General features: G+C 34.2%; 1 protein-coding gene across 2 annotated transcripts in view; it reads left to right on the top strand.

The window, feature by feature from the left end:
* Positions 1–17,915, top strand: part of LOC149780209 (centrosome-associated protein 350-like) — a 379,234-nt gene that overhangs the window by 236,549 nt on the left and 124,770 nt on the right. For both annotated transcript variants that reach the window (XM_089936968.1, XM_089936967.1), the window contains exons 9-11: positions 3,347–3,472; positions 12,724–12,822; positions 17,054–17,161. In XM_089936968.1, the coding sequence (XP_089793094.1) occupies positions 3,347–3,472; positions 12,724–12,822; positions 17,054–17,161 (333 nt within the window). The remainder of the gene's footprint in view (positions 1–3,346; positions 3,473–12,723; positions 12,823–17,053; positions 17,162–17,915) is intronic.

Genomic DNA, 17,915 nt, shown 5'->3' with positions numbered 1-17,915 from the left:
CAATGCCCGGAGAACCCAATTACACACCTCTACGTACGTTGCACGACGTTGTCGACCAGCTGGCGTGAAGGTGTGCAGCTCTGTTGCCATGCTCCTTGGCAAACTTGATGACGTCTAATTTAAAATCGGCCGTATATGATTTTCGCTTTGTCATCGTGAAAATTTTATAAATTTTATAAATGCTCAAGAGGTTGATCACTCATTTATTTATAACAAGAGACTGATCCCACGTATACCCTATATACCGGAATATACTGGTATATACTAACCCAAGCCGCTGAAGCCTAGGCCTAGCGCCTACAGGAAGATAAGATCAAACGATAACCGTTGCAGCCCTGCCTTAAACAATTCTTTGAACTCCAGCCAAAACGGTCAATAAAGCCTTGTTTACATCAGGTGAGTGATCGAAACATTAGAGATATTTGCGTTTATGACAAAGGAAAGTACCGGTAGCCACTTTGATGCTCGTGGTTTGAAAACGGATTTTTACCGGTACATATTTGAACAAAACAACACACACAGTTATTCAAAGGATTTGATTAAACTTTATTGGAACAATAATTTAATAGTAGTTAACAAAATAATATTAGATAAGATCAATACCGTAAGTAACTTATAAGTTATTTTAAAAAATCAACGCTATGTCATCTGGAGTCAATATAGGGTTTGCTCAGTTCGGCAGATCGCGAAGCCGAGTACATCTTATATTCGTGGGCGTCTTATTTAAAATATTTTTTACACAAATCGCCAAACCCCGCGTCTTGTATATGGGTGCGTCTTATAATTGGATGCATCTAATATACGCGAAAATGCGGTAAATGACAGTAATCAGAGTAAATTAAACTGGACTGATTTAGCTGTCAGTTCATATAGACTAAAATTGATTGCTTTCTTTCAGTGCAACATAGAGGAAGATCTTTCTTACCAACATGTTACTGTAGGTCTAATCTAGTTTGTCTGTTATCTACAATAAACTCTGTTATAACAATATTGAATATTTCATTATCTACAGTCAACTCCATTTACAACACTATTGGATATTCTGGCACATACAGTAAACTCTATTTATAACACTACAGGACATTCTAGCGTCTACAGTAAACTCCATTTACATATTGGATATTCTGGCATCTACAGTAAACTCTTTTTATAACACAACAGGACATTCTAACATCTACAGTAAACTCCATTTACAGCCATATTGGATATTCTAACATCTATAGTAAACTCTATTTATAACAATATTGCATATTCCAACATAATCAAAAGTAAATTCTTTCTACAGCAATATTGGATATTTTGTCATCTGTAGCACAAGGTCCAATTGCAGCATTGTATAATGAACCATGGCATAGCAGGAATGCTCAAAAGTTTATAAAGAATAATGCTTTGAAAAGGATATAAAGATGTTACACAAAACTTCACATTGGTTAAAGAACTGAATAAGGCTCAGGCAGCTTCTTACAAACAGGACTTGACAAAGTGTGACAGAAAGCTTTTTTTCATGACAGTTTTTTTTAGGCTTCTCAGATCTCACGAGAATGTGTCATTGTCTGCATTTAATTATGAATTCGAAGGAGAATTGTGTGCACCATCTACTGGTATCTTCACCTGTCTCCTAGCAACAAGCAAGAAAATAGCCAGTGTTATTGTAAGCTTCAATAAACTCTTTAGTCCAATTGCATAACAATGTTAAAAATGCTGGAGTTAAACATGTTGTAATTTACCAAGTTCTGCATAATTTTACCAGATGGTATTGAAGATGTCATGATGGAAGCTAATGTTATTGTTCAGCCGATTTTAGTGGGAAGCGAAACTTAACGGTTGCATGATAGATTGTTTAGGTTTTGGTTCAAGATTTTCATCAGTGCTTGGATCATACACTTGACTTGCAGGCCCTGCCATTTTGGTTTACTATAATAATTGTATATTTGTGGAAAATGTCAGAAGTGAAAGGAAAAAAATCTCCCAGAAGGTTTTTCCAGATGTATTACATAATGGTATTTGATATAGCATGAGTTACATTAATGACATCACAGAGCCATTTGTTCACTTATATGCATGTTACAGGAGATAAATTTGGAGAAGCAGAAAGAAGTGGTACAGTTCATTATTACAAATGTAAAATAACATGAGAAAATAAACAAACTGGTAGAGTCCATTATTATAAATGTGAAGTTGTAACTATAAACAAGCCAAAGGTATGACATTCACATAATTATTGAGAATTTAATCACTTCTGAAGAAGAGTTATGATCTACCAACAGAGATGACAGGTCATTTAAATGTTATGAGTTCCGATTCTTAAATGAACAAAATCCCAGCGGCATACTGAAAATTAGGATCTTCTATATACAGTTATAATATTTACATAAACACATTGCAGATTTATTTCATGTTGCCCAAATTTGCTTTGTGCATGATTGGAACAGTTTAAAGGTTTTGAAAGACATGTGAGCTTCTGCTATTTACACAGTTACGTGTTATTGACAGTTGGAGGAGGACACATGACAACAGTAATCAAGTATTGTATTGAAGTAACAAATTGTACAAAAGGCTAATGCTTCAGATGCATGCCAGGTTAAAAATGATAGATTTATTTCCAGTTTTTATTTACCACTGTCAATGCAAATTGTAATTTTAACCACAATACATGCATTAACTATAGAGTAGAAAACCTTGTTTGCCTGCATTCTCAACTTATTCAAATAAAATGAGGCTTTGAATTAGATGAGAATTCAATTATTGATGTGCAGTATGCAGGGGAATCTAGTTGTTAACAGAATTGATTGGAGTTGGTTTCAGTTTTTTTTTATAACTTTTAATTATTACCATATATATACTTGTGTATGAGTGAGAACCCTTTGAATAAAACATGGACCCAGATCTGCCACCTCATGATGCACTGGCAGATATGAGTTTATGTTGATTGTTAAGATTAATCAGTAGAACAAGCAACGTAGACACTGATCTGCCAGTGCATTATATATTAGCAGAACAGGGTCTATGTTGTTTGCAGTTGCATCCAACTTGTATATGAAAATATAAAGGATGTTACCGATAACAGATAAAAATTACTGTTAACATAATAAGCAATTATAATTAAAACAAGGTTGCAAAGTTTTGTCCATATTTTAAAGATTTTTGAAAGTCAAAGTTAATTGCTACAGGTCTTGATCTGATCTAGATAATTGCTACAGGTCTTAATCTGATCTAGATAATTGCTACAGGTCTTGATCTGATGTTGAATATGCTTTGTGATATCAGAGATTTTATTTGGAAATAAATAATGAAGCTGAGTTCATTTTAGCTAGAATATTTGTTTAAACTTTGCTCTTACTTGCAGGTTTTAGTGAGACCGAGGTTAAGTATCGTTTCGCAGACCGACCTGTGCTAAAGAATGATAGTCATCGTAAAGAAAAGAAGCGACAACTCAGTGTCAAGCTGCAGGAAAAAAGATCAGAGCTTGCTGGTAAGATATTTTGATCTCCTCTGTTTTCACATTGCAAGACATTGTTATCACTCTTCCGTCGATGATGGTACCAGTATTACAAATCTTATGACCACTTTATTACAGATGAGAAGGAGTTATGGAAAAAAAATGTTTGGTAATACATCATTAAGAAAAATGTATTGAGCTGTTGTTTTTTGCCTCCATACATTAGACAAAATCATATATTGTGAGATGAAAGAGATTGGTGTGCAGAACAGGTAGTGGTGAACATGTTATGTGTATATTTGAACCCTTATATTTTGCGAGTTGGTTAGTTGGTTTTTAACAGCACTTTGAACACATTATTGGCTATGTCATCCAAAGAAATTTAAGTGCCTTGCACAAGGATACAGAGAGCAGTCTGAACTGGACTGGCCTTCACAGGTATCAAACCTGCAATCCATGTTCTAGCACTCAATCAACTGAGCAATTGTGGCTCCAAAACGTTTGGTTGACAGATAATCTTTGACTAGTTATTATTTAAATCTTGACAAAAAACTGACTCATAGATATTCTATGACAAGTTGTTATTTAAAACTTGGCTTGTCGATAATTTTTGATCAGTAATTATTTAAATCATGAAGAAAGTTAATCTTTGACAAGTTTGTTATTTAAGTCTTAACTAGCACATAACCTTTGACAAGTTATTTATACTTACTTTTCCACATTGAAATGTTCTGGGTTGTTAAATCCCAATCCCATGTTAAAATACAACCATCTCTTGCTTTCACTTTGTCCATCAAATAGTAATAGAACTGACCATTTGCCTTAGCCATATGTGTATACTCATCTCATGTTTACCCTTTGCCAAACAAATAGCATTAGAACTGACCACATGCCTTAGCTCTATTTATATAGTCATCTCTTATTTACCCTTTGCCAAACAAATAGCAATAGAACTGACCATTTGCCTTCACCATTTGTGTATAGTCATCTCTTGTTTACACAATGCCAAACAAATAGCAATATAACTAACCATTTGCCTTAGCCATATGTGTATAGCTAATGTAGTAATGTTATTGCAAAGATTCAAATTATACATCATAGACCAGTTGGAATTCTGTAAAAATGGTTTGAAATCAAGAATCTAATAACGCCAAGTTCAGCCCCCCCCCCCCTTATTTTATGGGTTTTTTTTTTTACCATGGAGGAAATAAGTGCTTGGGTTGGCAATGATAAATGGGGATGTTTAGCCAGTGGGAAGCACATGGCAATGATAAATGGGGATGTTTGGCCAACGGGAAGCACAGGGCAATGATAAATGGGGATGTTTGGCCAATGAGAAGCACAGGGCAATGATAAATGAGGATGTTTGGCCAATGAGAAGCACATGGCAATGATAAATGGGGATGTTTGGCCAATGGGAAGCACAGGGCAATGATAAATGGGGGCATTTGTCCAACGAGAAGCACGCAGCAATGATAAATGGGGATGTTTGGCCAACAGAAAGCACATGGCAATGATAAATGGAGATGTTTGGCCAATGAGAAGCAAATGGCAATGATAAATGGAGATGGTTGGCCAACAGAAAGCACAGGGCAATGATAAATGGGGACATTTGGCCAATGGGAAGCACATGGCAATGATAAATGGGGACGGTTGGCCAATGAGAAGCACATGGCAATGATAAATGGGGACATTTGGCCAACGGGAAGCACATGGTAGTGATAAATGGGGATATTTGGCCAACGGGATGCACACAGCAATGATAAATGGGGACGTTTGGCCAACAGGAAGCACATGGCAGTGATAAATGGGAACGTTTGACCAACATGAAGCACATGACAGTGATAAATGGTGATGTTTGGCCAATGCGAAGTACACATGTTCATCTGGCTGTTAGGCCAAGTAAGCTTATGGTATGGCCCTACATCTGTGTTGTGTCTGTGTGTTATTTGGAATTTTAACATAGCTTTAACAATTTTTGAGTCATATTGCTACGATGTCTGCAGTGTGGTAGCTTATAGTGATGTCTAGCACTGTGGCATCATGCTGCAGACATGTAGCATCATGTACCCTCCTCCCCATCACATTATCCTGACACCAGGCCAACCAGTCCTCACACTAACCTCTAAATTCTGAACGCAAACTGAGCCAGCTGCTAGTACTATTTTTGTAAGTCTTTGGTAAGACTCGGCCAGAGTTTGAATCTGTGACCTCCAGCTTCAGAGGCAGACCCTCTGACCACTTAGGACATCTGTTCTGCATTGTCCATTTTGTGTAATGTGTCCTTCAACTTTTACTATCTTCAACTTCTCAAAAAGCACTGGTCAAGATTCAGTCAACTTAGGCTTCTTGTTATCGGTGCTTTTAAATATGTTTTTATGTAAATTGGGTAGGGATCGTATTTTCCTAGCTTGTATTGTTCTCAAGTAAAAGTGCACAAAGAAAATCAACAAGGAATTTAAAAGTCAGCACAGAAGATTACTTACCATTAGAAAAAATTTAATTGGCAACTATGTTTAAAGCTGCCACAAGGCATGAAATCTACAAGGAATTTAAATGTCTGCACAGTTGTTGACTTGCTTTTAGAAAGCATACACTTACATGGATGTTGTCACAAGGCATGAAATCAACAAAAGATTTAAAAATGGACACAAAAGTTCAACATATTGTTTGTCAGCATGAAATACACAATAAGTATTTAAAGTTGGCACTAGTGTTTGATGTATAATTTGTCATTTGATATCACAGGGTATATAATAGTCTACAAAAATATTCAATCTGTCTTTTGATGGTATATAACTATACCCAGGATTTAAAGGTCTGTACAGGTCAATGTGTCATTTTATACAAGTGGATAACCAGTTGTTTGTAGCACAGAATCTTCAAGATTATTCACAACTGTTGAATTTAATTTTCCAGTATAAGATCTACAATAATTTAAAATTTTCCACAGCTGTTCAATCTGTCATTTTCCAGTATAAGATCTACAATAATTTAAAATTTTCCACAGCTGTTCAATCTGTCATTTTCCATTATAAGATCTACAATAATTTAAAATTTTCCACAGCTGTTCAATCTGTCATTTTCCAGTATAAGATCTACAATAATTTAAAATTTTCCACAGCTGTTCAATCTGTCATTTTCCAGTATAAGATCTACAATAATTTAAAATTTTCCACAGCTGTTCAATCTGTCATTTTCCAGTATAAGATCTACAATAATTTAAAATTTTCCACAGCTGTTAAGTCTGTCATTTTCCAGTATAAGATCTACAGTAATTTAAAATTTTCCACAGCTGTTCAATCTGTCATTTTCCAGTATAAGATCTACAATAATTTAAAATTTTCCACAGCTGTTCAATCTGTCATTTTCCAGTATAAGATCTACAGGAATTTCAAAGTCTGTACCAATACATTTACAGAGAATTTTGAAGGTTTTCGCAAATGTTAAATTTCTTATTTGATGGCATAAAATATAATGTAGTATCATTTAGTTTTGTTGGGCTCAGTTTCGTGGTTTTGTATTAAAAAAAATAGGCATTTGTGTGGGTACTTACATTCATGGTTTTGCTTGTCAAAGTTTGCATATTAGTAGGTATTTAATTTCATGGTTTAACCTCTTCAAATACCCAAAATAAAGAATACAAAAAAATAAAACTATACCAATGCAAACAGAGTTCACTTTATGTTTAAAACAATACTACCACCTGTATGAGCACAAATCAAAGACCTGGCAAGTTCAATACTTACACCGTGTTTTTGACCAAGTGAATAACATCAGTCAAAGCTGACACAGCCATCAACACTAAAACAATACTTCCATCTCTATGAGCACAAATAAAACACCTGTCAAGATTAATTACTTTCGCCATGTTTTCGTTGAGTGCTCAACATCAAAGGAAGCTGACGCAGCCAACAACACTAGGCCACTCAGTTATTAAAGTACATATGAATGATCTCTTTCTTAAACCACTGTCCATCAGGTTGCACCATCAGTACTTTCTGATGATCATGGCATTAACACAGTGGCTTAAGAGTGGTAAAATTCAACTTAGACCCGCCCCCCTTGGTTCCTGCACTTCCTAACCCATCAGAAGCTGCGAACACAGCTCAGGCGCTTACTTACCAGGCAGCTAATGTCTTTGCCTGCCTCTAGTACAGACCGACTTCAACCACTAGACTTGACAGTAAATAAAGAGTACAAAGAATTAAAGTCATACTTCCATGAGTGGTATGCTAGACAGGTAATAGACGACTTTATGGAAAAAGAAGATATTACTTGTAACAATCAGTGCACAGTATTAGTAAACCTTGCAACCTCATTAATCAAGCCAATTCATGCAGAATGGATAATTGCAGCTCACGCGACAGTGAGTGAAAGATCAGACCTAATTATCAGTGGTTTTGAGAAAGCTGGTTTTGTTTAGTTCAGCAATTTGGGGATTATTTACTTGAGAAGCATTTGTGAGTACCATGAGACTTGATTGACATGATGTTGATACAGTGGCTTCGTCTAAAATCTGTGAAGTATAAACTTTAATACTCTGCAGTAATTAGTGTATATACATAGTGTTTTATTAATAATAGTGTTTCAAGAAATAGGTATAGTATTTTATGCATGGATAAAATGAAATGTGCTTTCAGAAGAATTTAAACGTGCCAACAACAGATATACTCGAATGAAGGATCGATTTGAATAAGCATTAAACTTAATTTTCATATACAGTTATTTTGTATTTTTCTTTCATTTTCAGTATTACTATTGTTTGAATACCTTATGCTTTTTCTTTATTTTTTTCTCTATCGTTACTTATACCACATATCGATTTAAGGTAGTGAGTGTAAAATTACAGCTATCAGATACCTTATGGAATGTGTGCATTGAAACAATATAAAATGATATGTAATTCTTTTTCAAAAGGTTAAAATAAAAAATAAAACACATGTAAAAGCTAATATTTAATTACCAGATTACAGTATTGACCTTGATTTATCAAATACTAGTTGTGTTAATCTCTAGGAATAAACACTGTAAGAAAACGAGGGGGATTTTTCATTGGGGATTTAAATTCCAGGTTTGGGGCAACGAAAACCATGAAAATTGGTCCCCCATGAAAATTGATGATACTGCAGTACAAGGATTAAAAGTCTATATAAATGTTCAAGCTTTCGTCAGATAGCCTGAAATAATACAAGCATTTAAAAAAAATTCTGTCTGACATTTTTGATAGCATAAAATCTTGAAGGAATTTAGAAGTCAACACAAGTGTTAAACCTGTCATTTGTTAACATTAAAATCTGCAAGGACTTAAAAGTTGATACAAAAGTTCAACCTGTTTTGTTTTGTCAGCTCTACAGGTCAATAGCTTATGCGGTGATCAGTTGTTTATTATCCATCATCTTTCTGTCCACTAGCACAATTTTGTTATTGCTATTCTGTCCAAATTACTTCAAAGCCATGAAAAATTACACAAACATTCATCTCTTGCTCCGGTTGGTTCTAAGTGAAAATGGTTTGGTTTAGTTTTTATGGGTTTATTGCCATTTTGCAGCATATAATAGGCTATACATAGTGGCCAGTATATTTGGTGGAGAAAGAACCCAGGTAGAACCACCAATCCATGGGAAGCTACTGACACACTTTCTCACAAATGAAAATAGTGCAGCTCAGACATCAATATGGCCACCACAATGGACATCTTTAAAATCTTCTTAATAGATTGATGTATCAGCATGAGGTTTTCACTAAAAGACTTCTTATGGTGTCTAGTAGTCGTTCCTAAATGTTAATAGTGCTGATCTGATATCCAACATGGGCTCCAGAACAGCCATCTCAAAAATCACGTTATCACTTCTCCTGCCAAGTGTAAAATCATATTCACATGAGATTTTCACCAGAATTCTTTTGATGTCTGGTTGGTCGTAGATGAAAAATATGCTAGTCTGCCATCCATAGGACTGCCACAATGACCATCTTGAAAATATTTATTTGGCTACTTCTTCATATCTGGTCATAGTAGTATTTTGCTTTCACCAAAAGGCCTTTTATGATGTCTATTTGGTCCAAAGGGGCTTGAAATCTTGTTTATCATTGCTTCTCCAAAACAGAAAGTCATATCAGCATGAAGTTTCCACCAGAAAACTTCCTACTTGCTGGACCGAAATGAAAATTATACCAATCTGACATTCAATATGCCCACCACAGCAGCTAATTTAAAACACTTGTTCTTGCTGCAGAATATCCCAGTTGGTTTGAACCTCAGCAGATAAAAGGAAGAAATGGCCTGGTCTTCAATTCCCAGAAATTCTTTTTGACCATAATAAAGCATCAGTCCTTCCAAGAGAGTCATGTTTTGTTGGTATTGACATCACTTTTAGCCCAAGTGCCAGCTACACCTGTCATTTAGCAGCATAAAATCTTGATGAATTTAAAAGCTGACATACTTCAACTTGGCCTTTGATAACATAAAATGTACAATGATTTAGTCTTAACACATGTTCAGCTTGTCAAACTGATAAGAAAATTTTTTGTGGGTTAGTTTTGTTTGTTGTTGCTTTAACTGCACTTTTAACACCTTATTGGCTATATGATGCAGAGGAAATAGGAGCTGAGTACCTTTTCCAAGGTCACACCAAGACAATTAACCTAGACATGTATTGAATTCATGACACTAGGACATGTATTGAATTCATGACACTATGACATGTATTGAATTCATGACACTAGGACATGTATTGAATTCATGAAACGGGGACATGTATTGAATTCATGAAACTAGGACATGTATTGAATTCATGACACTAGGACATGTTTTGAATTCTGGACACTAGGACATGAGCTTTACTACTGGATTATACAGGATATATAAGGATTTTACATCTTCACACAAGGTCCACCCATCATTTGATAGCATGAAGTCTCCAGGGAATATAACAATCTGAACAATGTCATCAAGAGAAGTGTTCAGTCTGTCTGTTGATAGCATGAAATCTACAAGGATTCCAGGGGCCCCGAGTGGCCGAGTGGTCTAAAGCGCTCACCGTTACGGATCATTGCCATCTCACCTCTGTCTGCGTGTGTTTGAGTCTCAGCCTCGGCTAACGTTGGTATGTGAGAAAGCCTGCCAGTAGCTTCTCGTGGGTTGGTGGTTCTTCCCGGGGTTTTCCAGGGTTCTTCCTCCACCAATTATACTGGCCGCCATGTATAGCCTATCTTGTGCTGAAAAATGGCATTAAACCCTACAACAACAACAACAACAACAAGGATTCCAAAGCTAAGTACAGATTTCCAACCTATTGCTTGATTGCATGAAACTGTCTTCTCCAGGAAATGCAGTTGTACAAATCCCTTCCTAAATGGAACAAATCACATCTCCCTTAAAAATGAATGGGCAAGCAAAATTCGGTCAATTTAATGTGAACATAACAAACCTGCAGCATTTATGAAAATTAACAGTTATGTAAGTGCTTTTATTCTAGATCAGTTGTCGTAATCAGGTGCTTGTCATAATTAGGTGGTTATTGCCATAATCAGGTGATTGTCGTAATCAGGTGTTTATTGTTATAATCGGGTGAGTGTTGTCATAATCAGGAGCTTACTGTCATAATAAAGTCTTTGTTATAATCAGGAGCTTATTGTCATAATAAGGTGTTTGTTATAATCAGGTGATTGTTGTCATAATCAGGTGATTGTTGTCATAATCAGGAGCTTATTGTCATAATCAGGTGATTGTTGTCATAATCAGGCGTTTATTGTCATAATCAGGTGATTGTTGTCATAATCAGGTGTTTATTGTCATAATCCGGTTATTCTTGTCATAATCAGGTGCTTATTGTCATAATCTGGTGATTGTAGTCATAATCAGGAGCTTATTGTCATAATCAGGTGCTTGTTGACATAATCAGGAGATTATTGTCATAATCAGGTGATTGTTGTCATAATCAGAAACTTATTGTCATAATCATAATTGTTGTCATAGTCAGGAGCTTGTTGTCATATTCAGGTGATTGTTGTCATAATCAGGTACTTGTTGTCATAATCAGGTGCTAATTGTCATAATTAGGTGTTTGTTGTCATAATCAGGTGCTAATTATCATACTCAGGTGCTATTTTTCATAATCAGGAGCTTATTATCATAATCAGGAGCTTGTTGTCATAATCTGGTGCTTGTTGTCATAAACAGGTGCTAATTAATTGTCATACTAAGGTGTTTGTTGTCATAATCAGGTGCTAATTGTCATAATCAGGTGCTAATTAATCAGGTGCTTATTGTCATAATGAAGTGTTTATTGTCACAATCAGGTTCTTTTAGTGACATTTTGCAATGAGATGCATTCATTGAATATATATGTGTGTGTGTATATATGTATGTATGTATATATATATATATATATATATATATATATATATATATATATATATATATATATATATATATATATATATATATATATATATATGTGTGTGGTGTGTGTGTGTGTGTGTGTGTATATATATAATTATTAAAAGCATTTTACCAACTGTGGTTGGAGAGGTTGTACAATGATGGATGTGTAGTTTTTGGTATTTGGTGGTCAAACCTCAGCTTTTACATGCTGTTTTCAGTATTTGGTGGTAAAGCTTCTGCCTGTTAGATGCAGTTCTAATACATACAAGACAGTATCATTGTCATGACAGACAATTGCTTTAAGTTTTATCTTCATTCAGTAAGTTATTTATCACACACATTTGTTGAAACATGCTATAAGGGGTCTATTGATAGACTGTTCTCACATGAAAACTGCAACAAAAAAACCCGCACTAAAAATAAAAATGAAATTCACCCCTTATTAAAACACTTGAGGGTGAATTCTCCTTGTGTGTGAAAATCGAGGAGAAATCACTGTGAAATACACTATAATGTAAAAATGTGTGCAAATGTTCAAGCTGTCATTTCGCACCAAAAATCTACAAAAAATTTTAAACTTGTATTTTGAAGTCTACAAATTGATGCAAATTTGAGCCATAATTCCTACAATATTAGTTTCTGAATGAAATATGTAAACAGCATTTTGAATCCATGGAAACCTTAGAGACTAAGACTAAAGTACTGTGTACAGCTGTTGGCCTTTTTTGCTAAAATTATTTCTGTTCCACTGATAAACTTCCATTATCTTGGTCATTTATTAGCATGAAATATACAGTAAATTAAAACACACAACTGTGTTTATTCTTATTGTGAAATCCCCAATAATTTAAATAAACATTTATGTTTATTATAGCAAGAAATCTGTTTTTATTTCTAGGCTGGCTAACAGAAGAAGAAGATCATACAGATAAGCAGAGAAAACCTATGACACGTGTCATCGCACCAACAAGAAAGCATGCTGCAAAACAGAAGAAAGGTGTGCTTACTGAAAAGAAATGAAAGTTGATGGATGAATTTCACCTCCATATTGCACTCTAAAAGTTTTGGAGTAGAACTGCTAAATACAATGAAATACTTTTAATATACAATGTAATTCATCTAAAACATACCGTATTTCATGTATTTTTTCGTACCCTTTAATTTTTCTTAAACAATCCAGTTATCAAAATAATAACTGTTTAAATGAATCATAATTTTTTCTACATATCACTTTGTATTTTTCGACAAGATCCATTAAATTATCAGATGAAATTTCTACTAAGAAGATATATGTTTGCAAAAAAATGGGCACGGCTGCAGCATAAGACAAGGGGGTCACATCCCCCACCCCCAAAATCATACTGCAAATATATATATATATATATATATATAAATTCTGACAAGTTTAATCATGCAATGAAGCTGAAAGTATGTCACAAGATTTTTTTCAAAGTGCTTGGTAAATATCAGTTTTAGTTTCAGACTGCTTACTATATTAACTCTTCTGGCTTTGACTGACTGCCCCCCCCCTTGCAAAAAATCCTGTGGGCACCCATGTTCATAAGCTCTCTTATTGTCATTAAAATATCTACTGGTGTTTATTAACAAATAGACAAAGGACTTCACAGACCTTTTAAATATTATCGTTAATTAATTATCCTTATTAAGTACATCAACATAACAAAACACCATGTGCATTTTGAAATGAATTTGGAAGACCATTTATGTTTTCTTATCCATTAAAAATTACATCTCAGTACATGCTAAAGTGAAGACCACAGACCACTGGTCAACTAGTCTTATAGTTTCATTATAGTCATACAAACATAAAATATAAAAACCTAGTCATTTTCTATCGATAATATGAATGTCACGGACTCCATTAAATTGATGTGTATATATAGATATACTATCTTTTAAGCACTTGCTCTGTTTTGACTTTGATATAATTAATGTTTTATTGCAAATCTATTCTATGATATACCCCACTATTATCTTTATTGGCGAGTTCGAATAACAAGTAATGCATATGACCGCTTGTCATTATAGCATCTGCTGTATGGACAACAGCTTCAATAGCACATATTGACAGATTTTCATTTCCCTAAAGAGAGCTTCATTTCCCTACTGGCAGCCTTACTGATTTGACTTCTTCAGTGGATTCTTGCACTCAATCTGGTTTCAACTGGAATAACCCAAAGTGCTAAGCATGTTTAATTACTGTGTAAATAATACTGCGTAGCCTTGTGTTTGTTGTGACAATGTACAGCCGAATTGAAACAAGAGTGAATTGTTGATTTAGCAGTGTTTATTGATAATGGAATATAGTAGGGTCGTAATGCATGAGGATTATCACAGGTAAAAGGTAACAGTTTTTTTCTTTCTTTTTGCAAATGCTACAAATAAAATCCACCCCAAATAAATATGGTCTTGTACACTGACAAAATTTTGTTTCATCTCTCTCTCACACACACACATATGCATGCATGCTCATGCACATTAACTTAAATATGATTTCAAGTTCTTTATTTATTGCAATTTGGTAATGAGGTTATTGTTAATGTAAAAATATAAGTTGCACTTAATTTCTTGACAATGTGGTCTCATATCCTTATGTACAATTTACCAATAAATAATATCCATAACTAATATGTACATGTTCAAACCATCTTAATAATTTTGCCAACATTACACATCATAGCATTACACAACATAACAGCTATATATGCTCTAAATGCAGACGAGCTTGCACACTGAGATATAATCCTCTCTCTCTTGACTAATAACAGCAAAAAATCTTTGAATATGCTTATTTTTATTGTAATTAGATTCTTGAGTTGAGAGCAGAATGAGACAAAATATACATATACTTTGTATGATTGTACTGTTATTTTGTTGAGTAGCGTGTGTTCTTTAGAATTTGTTCATGTACTATCCAATTATTTTTTGTACACGGTCAGTACCACCAGATGATAATTATTTATTTACATATAATATTTCGTAAACTGAAATTAATAGTTATTTTTGTGTACAAAAATAACATGAAATACGGTACTCCATATACAAAAAAAATGGAAGTCATTACAGATACATCACTGTAAAGAGGCTAGTTAAGTCACAATTTTAACCTCCTAAAAAATCTTATATGGTAAATGATTTTAAGTTCCAAAAATTATTCATCTTGTGGAAAGGGAAAGTCATCATTGTTGATGCCTTGGATTTAACATAAATTTCTTTGTAGCCAGAAGGACTAATAGATTTACCTGTCCTGCTGAATTTCACTAGTCCTACCCCCAAAGCAATGTCAGGCCCATATCAAGCCTAACTAGCCAGTGGACTATTGAAATTATGAAAACTAATAGTTCAGCAGAAAATTTACTCGCCCAAGGCTAGTGGAATTACCAAATATTTCAAGCCCTGTATAGGTGATTTGATATAAAATATAAGAAATTTTGGCCTTTGCTCTAAGTTTCCACATTTATCTGGCTTTTGAAAATTTATTATCAGTAGGAATACACTTTTATTCTTGAGATTCCTGTTTTTGTCGATTTTTTATGGCTTATACAATCAACCGATTTCTGACTAAAAGTAAACAAGTTTGACCGTTGAAGAAAAATAGGAAATATTTTAATATGAACAAAAATTTTGTCTCTGCAAACTCAAAAACTGACACTGTACCAGTGAACTTGCATTAATTCATGGTATGCATGCACTGTGGTTTTTGAAACTTTAAAGTGGCAAATGATTGGTTTCCTTTTCTGTCACATAGATGATACATTGCATTAATGGCTTAATTTAATGCCCATTTTTAGTCATGTTATAGGTCTATTTTAGAAAACATTTTATCTTATGGGTCTATTTTAGGAAACATTTTATGTTATGGGTTTAATTTAATGCCCATTTTTAGTCATGTTATGGGCCTGGAAACATTTTATGTTAAAGACTTAATTTTGGGCATGTTTTATGTTGTGTTATTCCTTAACTTAGAACATGTTTTGGGTATTAAAGTTGATTTATTTTGGATCCTGATACACCTTTTTAAGGGCAGCAGGCATTAGAGCTCATTTAAAATGAAATTTATGTACCATATCAAGTCAGTTTTATCTTTTTCAATCCTTGCCAAACAAAATATTGCAGCACATCCTGTAGTAATAAAGTTCTTCTCAAAAGAGGGCCGTTATAAGATAATGTTTATATCTTTAGAAAAATCAGAATTTTTGTCATTGAGTTTATTAACTTTGCTAGAAATTAAATTAATTATTGCTTCTTAATTATACCCTTACCATTGGTGATGTCACCATATAATGTACTTGCAAATTATGGCATCATAATTCACACAGGTAAATAGAAGAACAAACGGTCAAAGAGCTATCATACACGTTGATGTCATGATAAATCTAGCATCTTACGTAAGTTTTTATTGGAAATTTGATGAGAAATGTTGATAAAATAGAATAATATGATGTGCTGTTGACTCATGGTAGCAAGTGACATTATAATATTTAAGATTTGTAACTTTAATTTCCATTGACCAGTTGTTTAAAATCCAATTTATTGCCTAATTGTATGAATGTTGCATTTATCAGATGTTTTGCTGTATAGTAACATAAGTATTATGCCATAATGTTTCCTTCATTATTTTGATATATTTTACGGGGCCCTGAGTGGCCGAGTGATCTAAAGCGCTCACCGTTCCGGATCACTGCCATCTCACTCTGTCTGTGTGGGTTCAAGTCTAAGGCTCGGCTAGCGTTGGTACGTGGGAAAGCCTGCCAGTAGCTTCTCGTGGGTCGGTGGTTTTTCCTTGTGTTTTCCAGGGTTCTTCCTCCACCAGTTATACTGGCCACCATGTATAGCCTATCTTGTGCTGAAAAATGGCATTAAACCAATGAACAGCAACAACAACAACATATTTTGCAATGCAGTATTGTGAAGTGTTATAATGTCTCATACATTATTACCTGTTTTCCCATGTGACAAAATGAAATGTTATGTCATAATGTCTTGTACATTGTATATGACATATTTTGCTGTGTGTTAACATAAGTGTGAAGTCATGCATTGTTTATGAAGGTTTTGATTTGTTATAACTTGAATTGTTATGTCATTATATCTCATACATGATTTATGACAATATTTGTTTGTGTGATAATGTAAAGTGTTATATCATAATGTTTCATACATTATTTATGACATGTTCTGACATTGAGGGTTTTTCTACATTGTAGATATAATCACCACTTCATCATGGAGAGCAGGTCAGGAGGCTATAATCAGGGAACTTGGACCAAGTAGGGTCAAGAAGGGCTCAGCTAAGTCTAGGAACACAGACTCAGGTATATTTTATGTCATGTGTCATATTTATTTATTTCACAAAGTCTGCTTTAGATTCCAGTCTTAAGCATTGAGTGGTTTTCTTACTGGTATGAACTACCCCTTAAAATTTTACTATAAAGCTTACTGAAGTGACACTTAAGCATTGAGTGGTTCTCTTACTGGTATGAACTACCCCTTAAAATTTTACTATAAAGCTTACTGAAGTGACACTTAAGCATTGAGTGGTTCTCTTACTGGTATGAACTACCCCTTAAAATTTTACTATAAAGCTTACTGAAGTGACACTTAAGCATTGAGTGGTTCTCTTACTGGTATGAACTACCCCTTAAAATTTATTATAAAGCTTACTGAAGTGATGATTAAATTATGAAAACATATTCATTTTAGTCAAGTCCAGATGTTGGCTTGTCATTGTTTAATCTAATCCAACTGTTCATGTTAGATGCATTGGAGTTGTTCCCTGAACCAGAATGACTCTGCTATGGGTACATTCACTGCTGTAATCTATCGATATTGTTTTCCAGAATGTCCATCTGACCAGTCTTTTAGTACTGGCTAGAAAATGTTTTGAACATACAGAAGGTGAAGGGGACCATCAGCCTCGTTAAAGTCTAAACAGTTTGCACAAAAGTATAAAAAGGAATATTCAGATAATTGTCTTTGCAAAGTAGAAAAACAGGAATGGTGAAATTACATTTATTGGAGATCATGTCTTGTTAATTTGAGTAAGTCCTATGGCAGGAGAGATGATTA

This window comes from Sinohyriopsis cumingii, chromosome 16, assembly GCF_028554795.1.
Source record: "Sinohyriopsis cumingii isolate HCF-2022 chromosome 16, ASM2855479v2, whole genome shotgun sequence".
Lineage (NCBI taxonomy): Eukaryota > Metazoa > Mollusca > Bivalvia > Unionida > Unionidae > Sinohyriopsis > Sinohyriopsis cumingii.
This window is presented reverse-complemented; position numbering and strand designations above follow the sequence as displayed.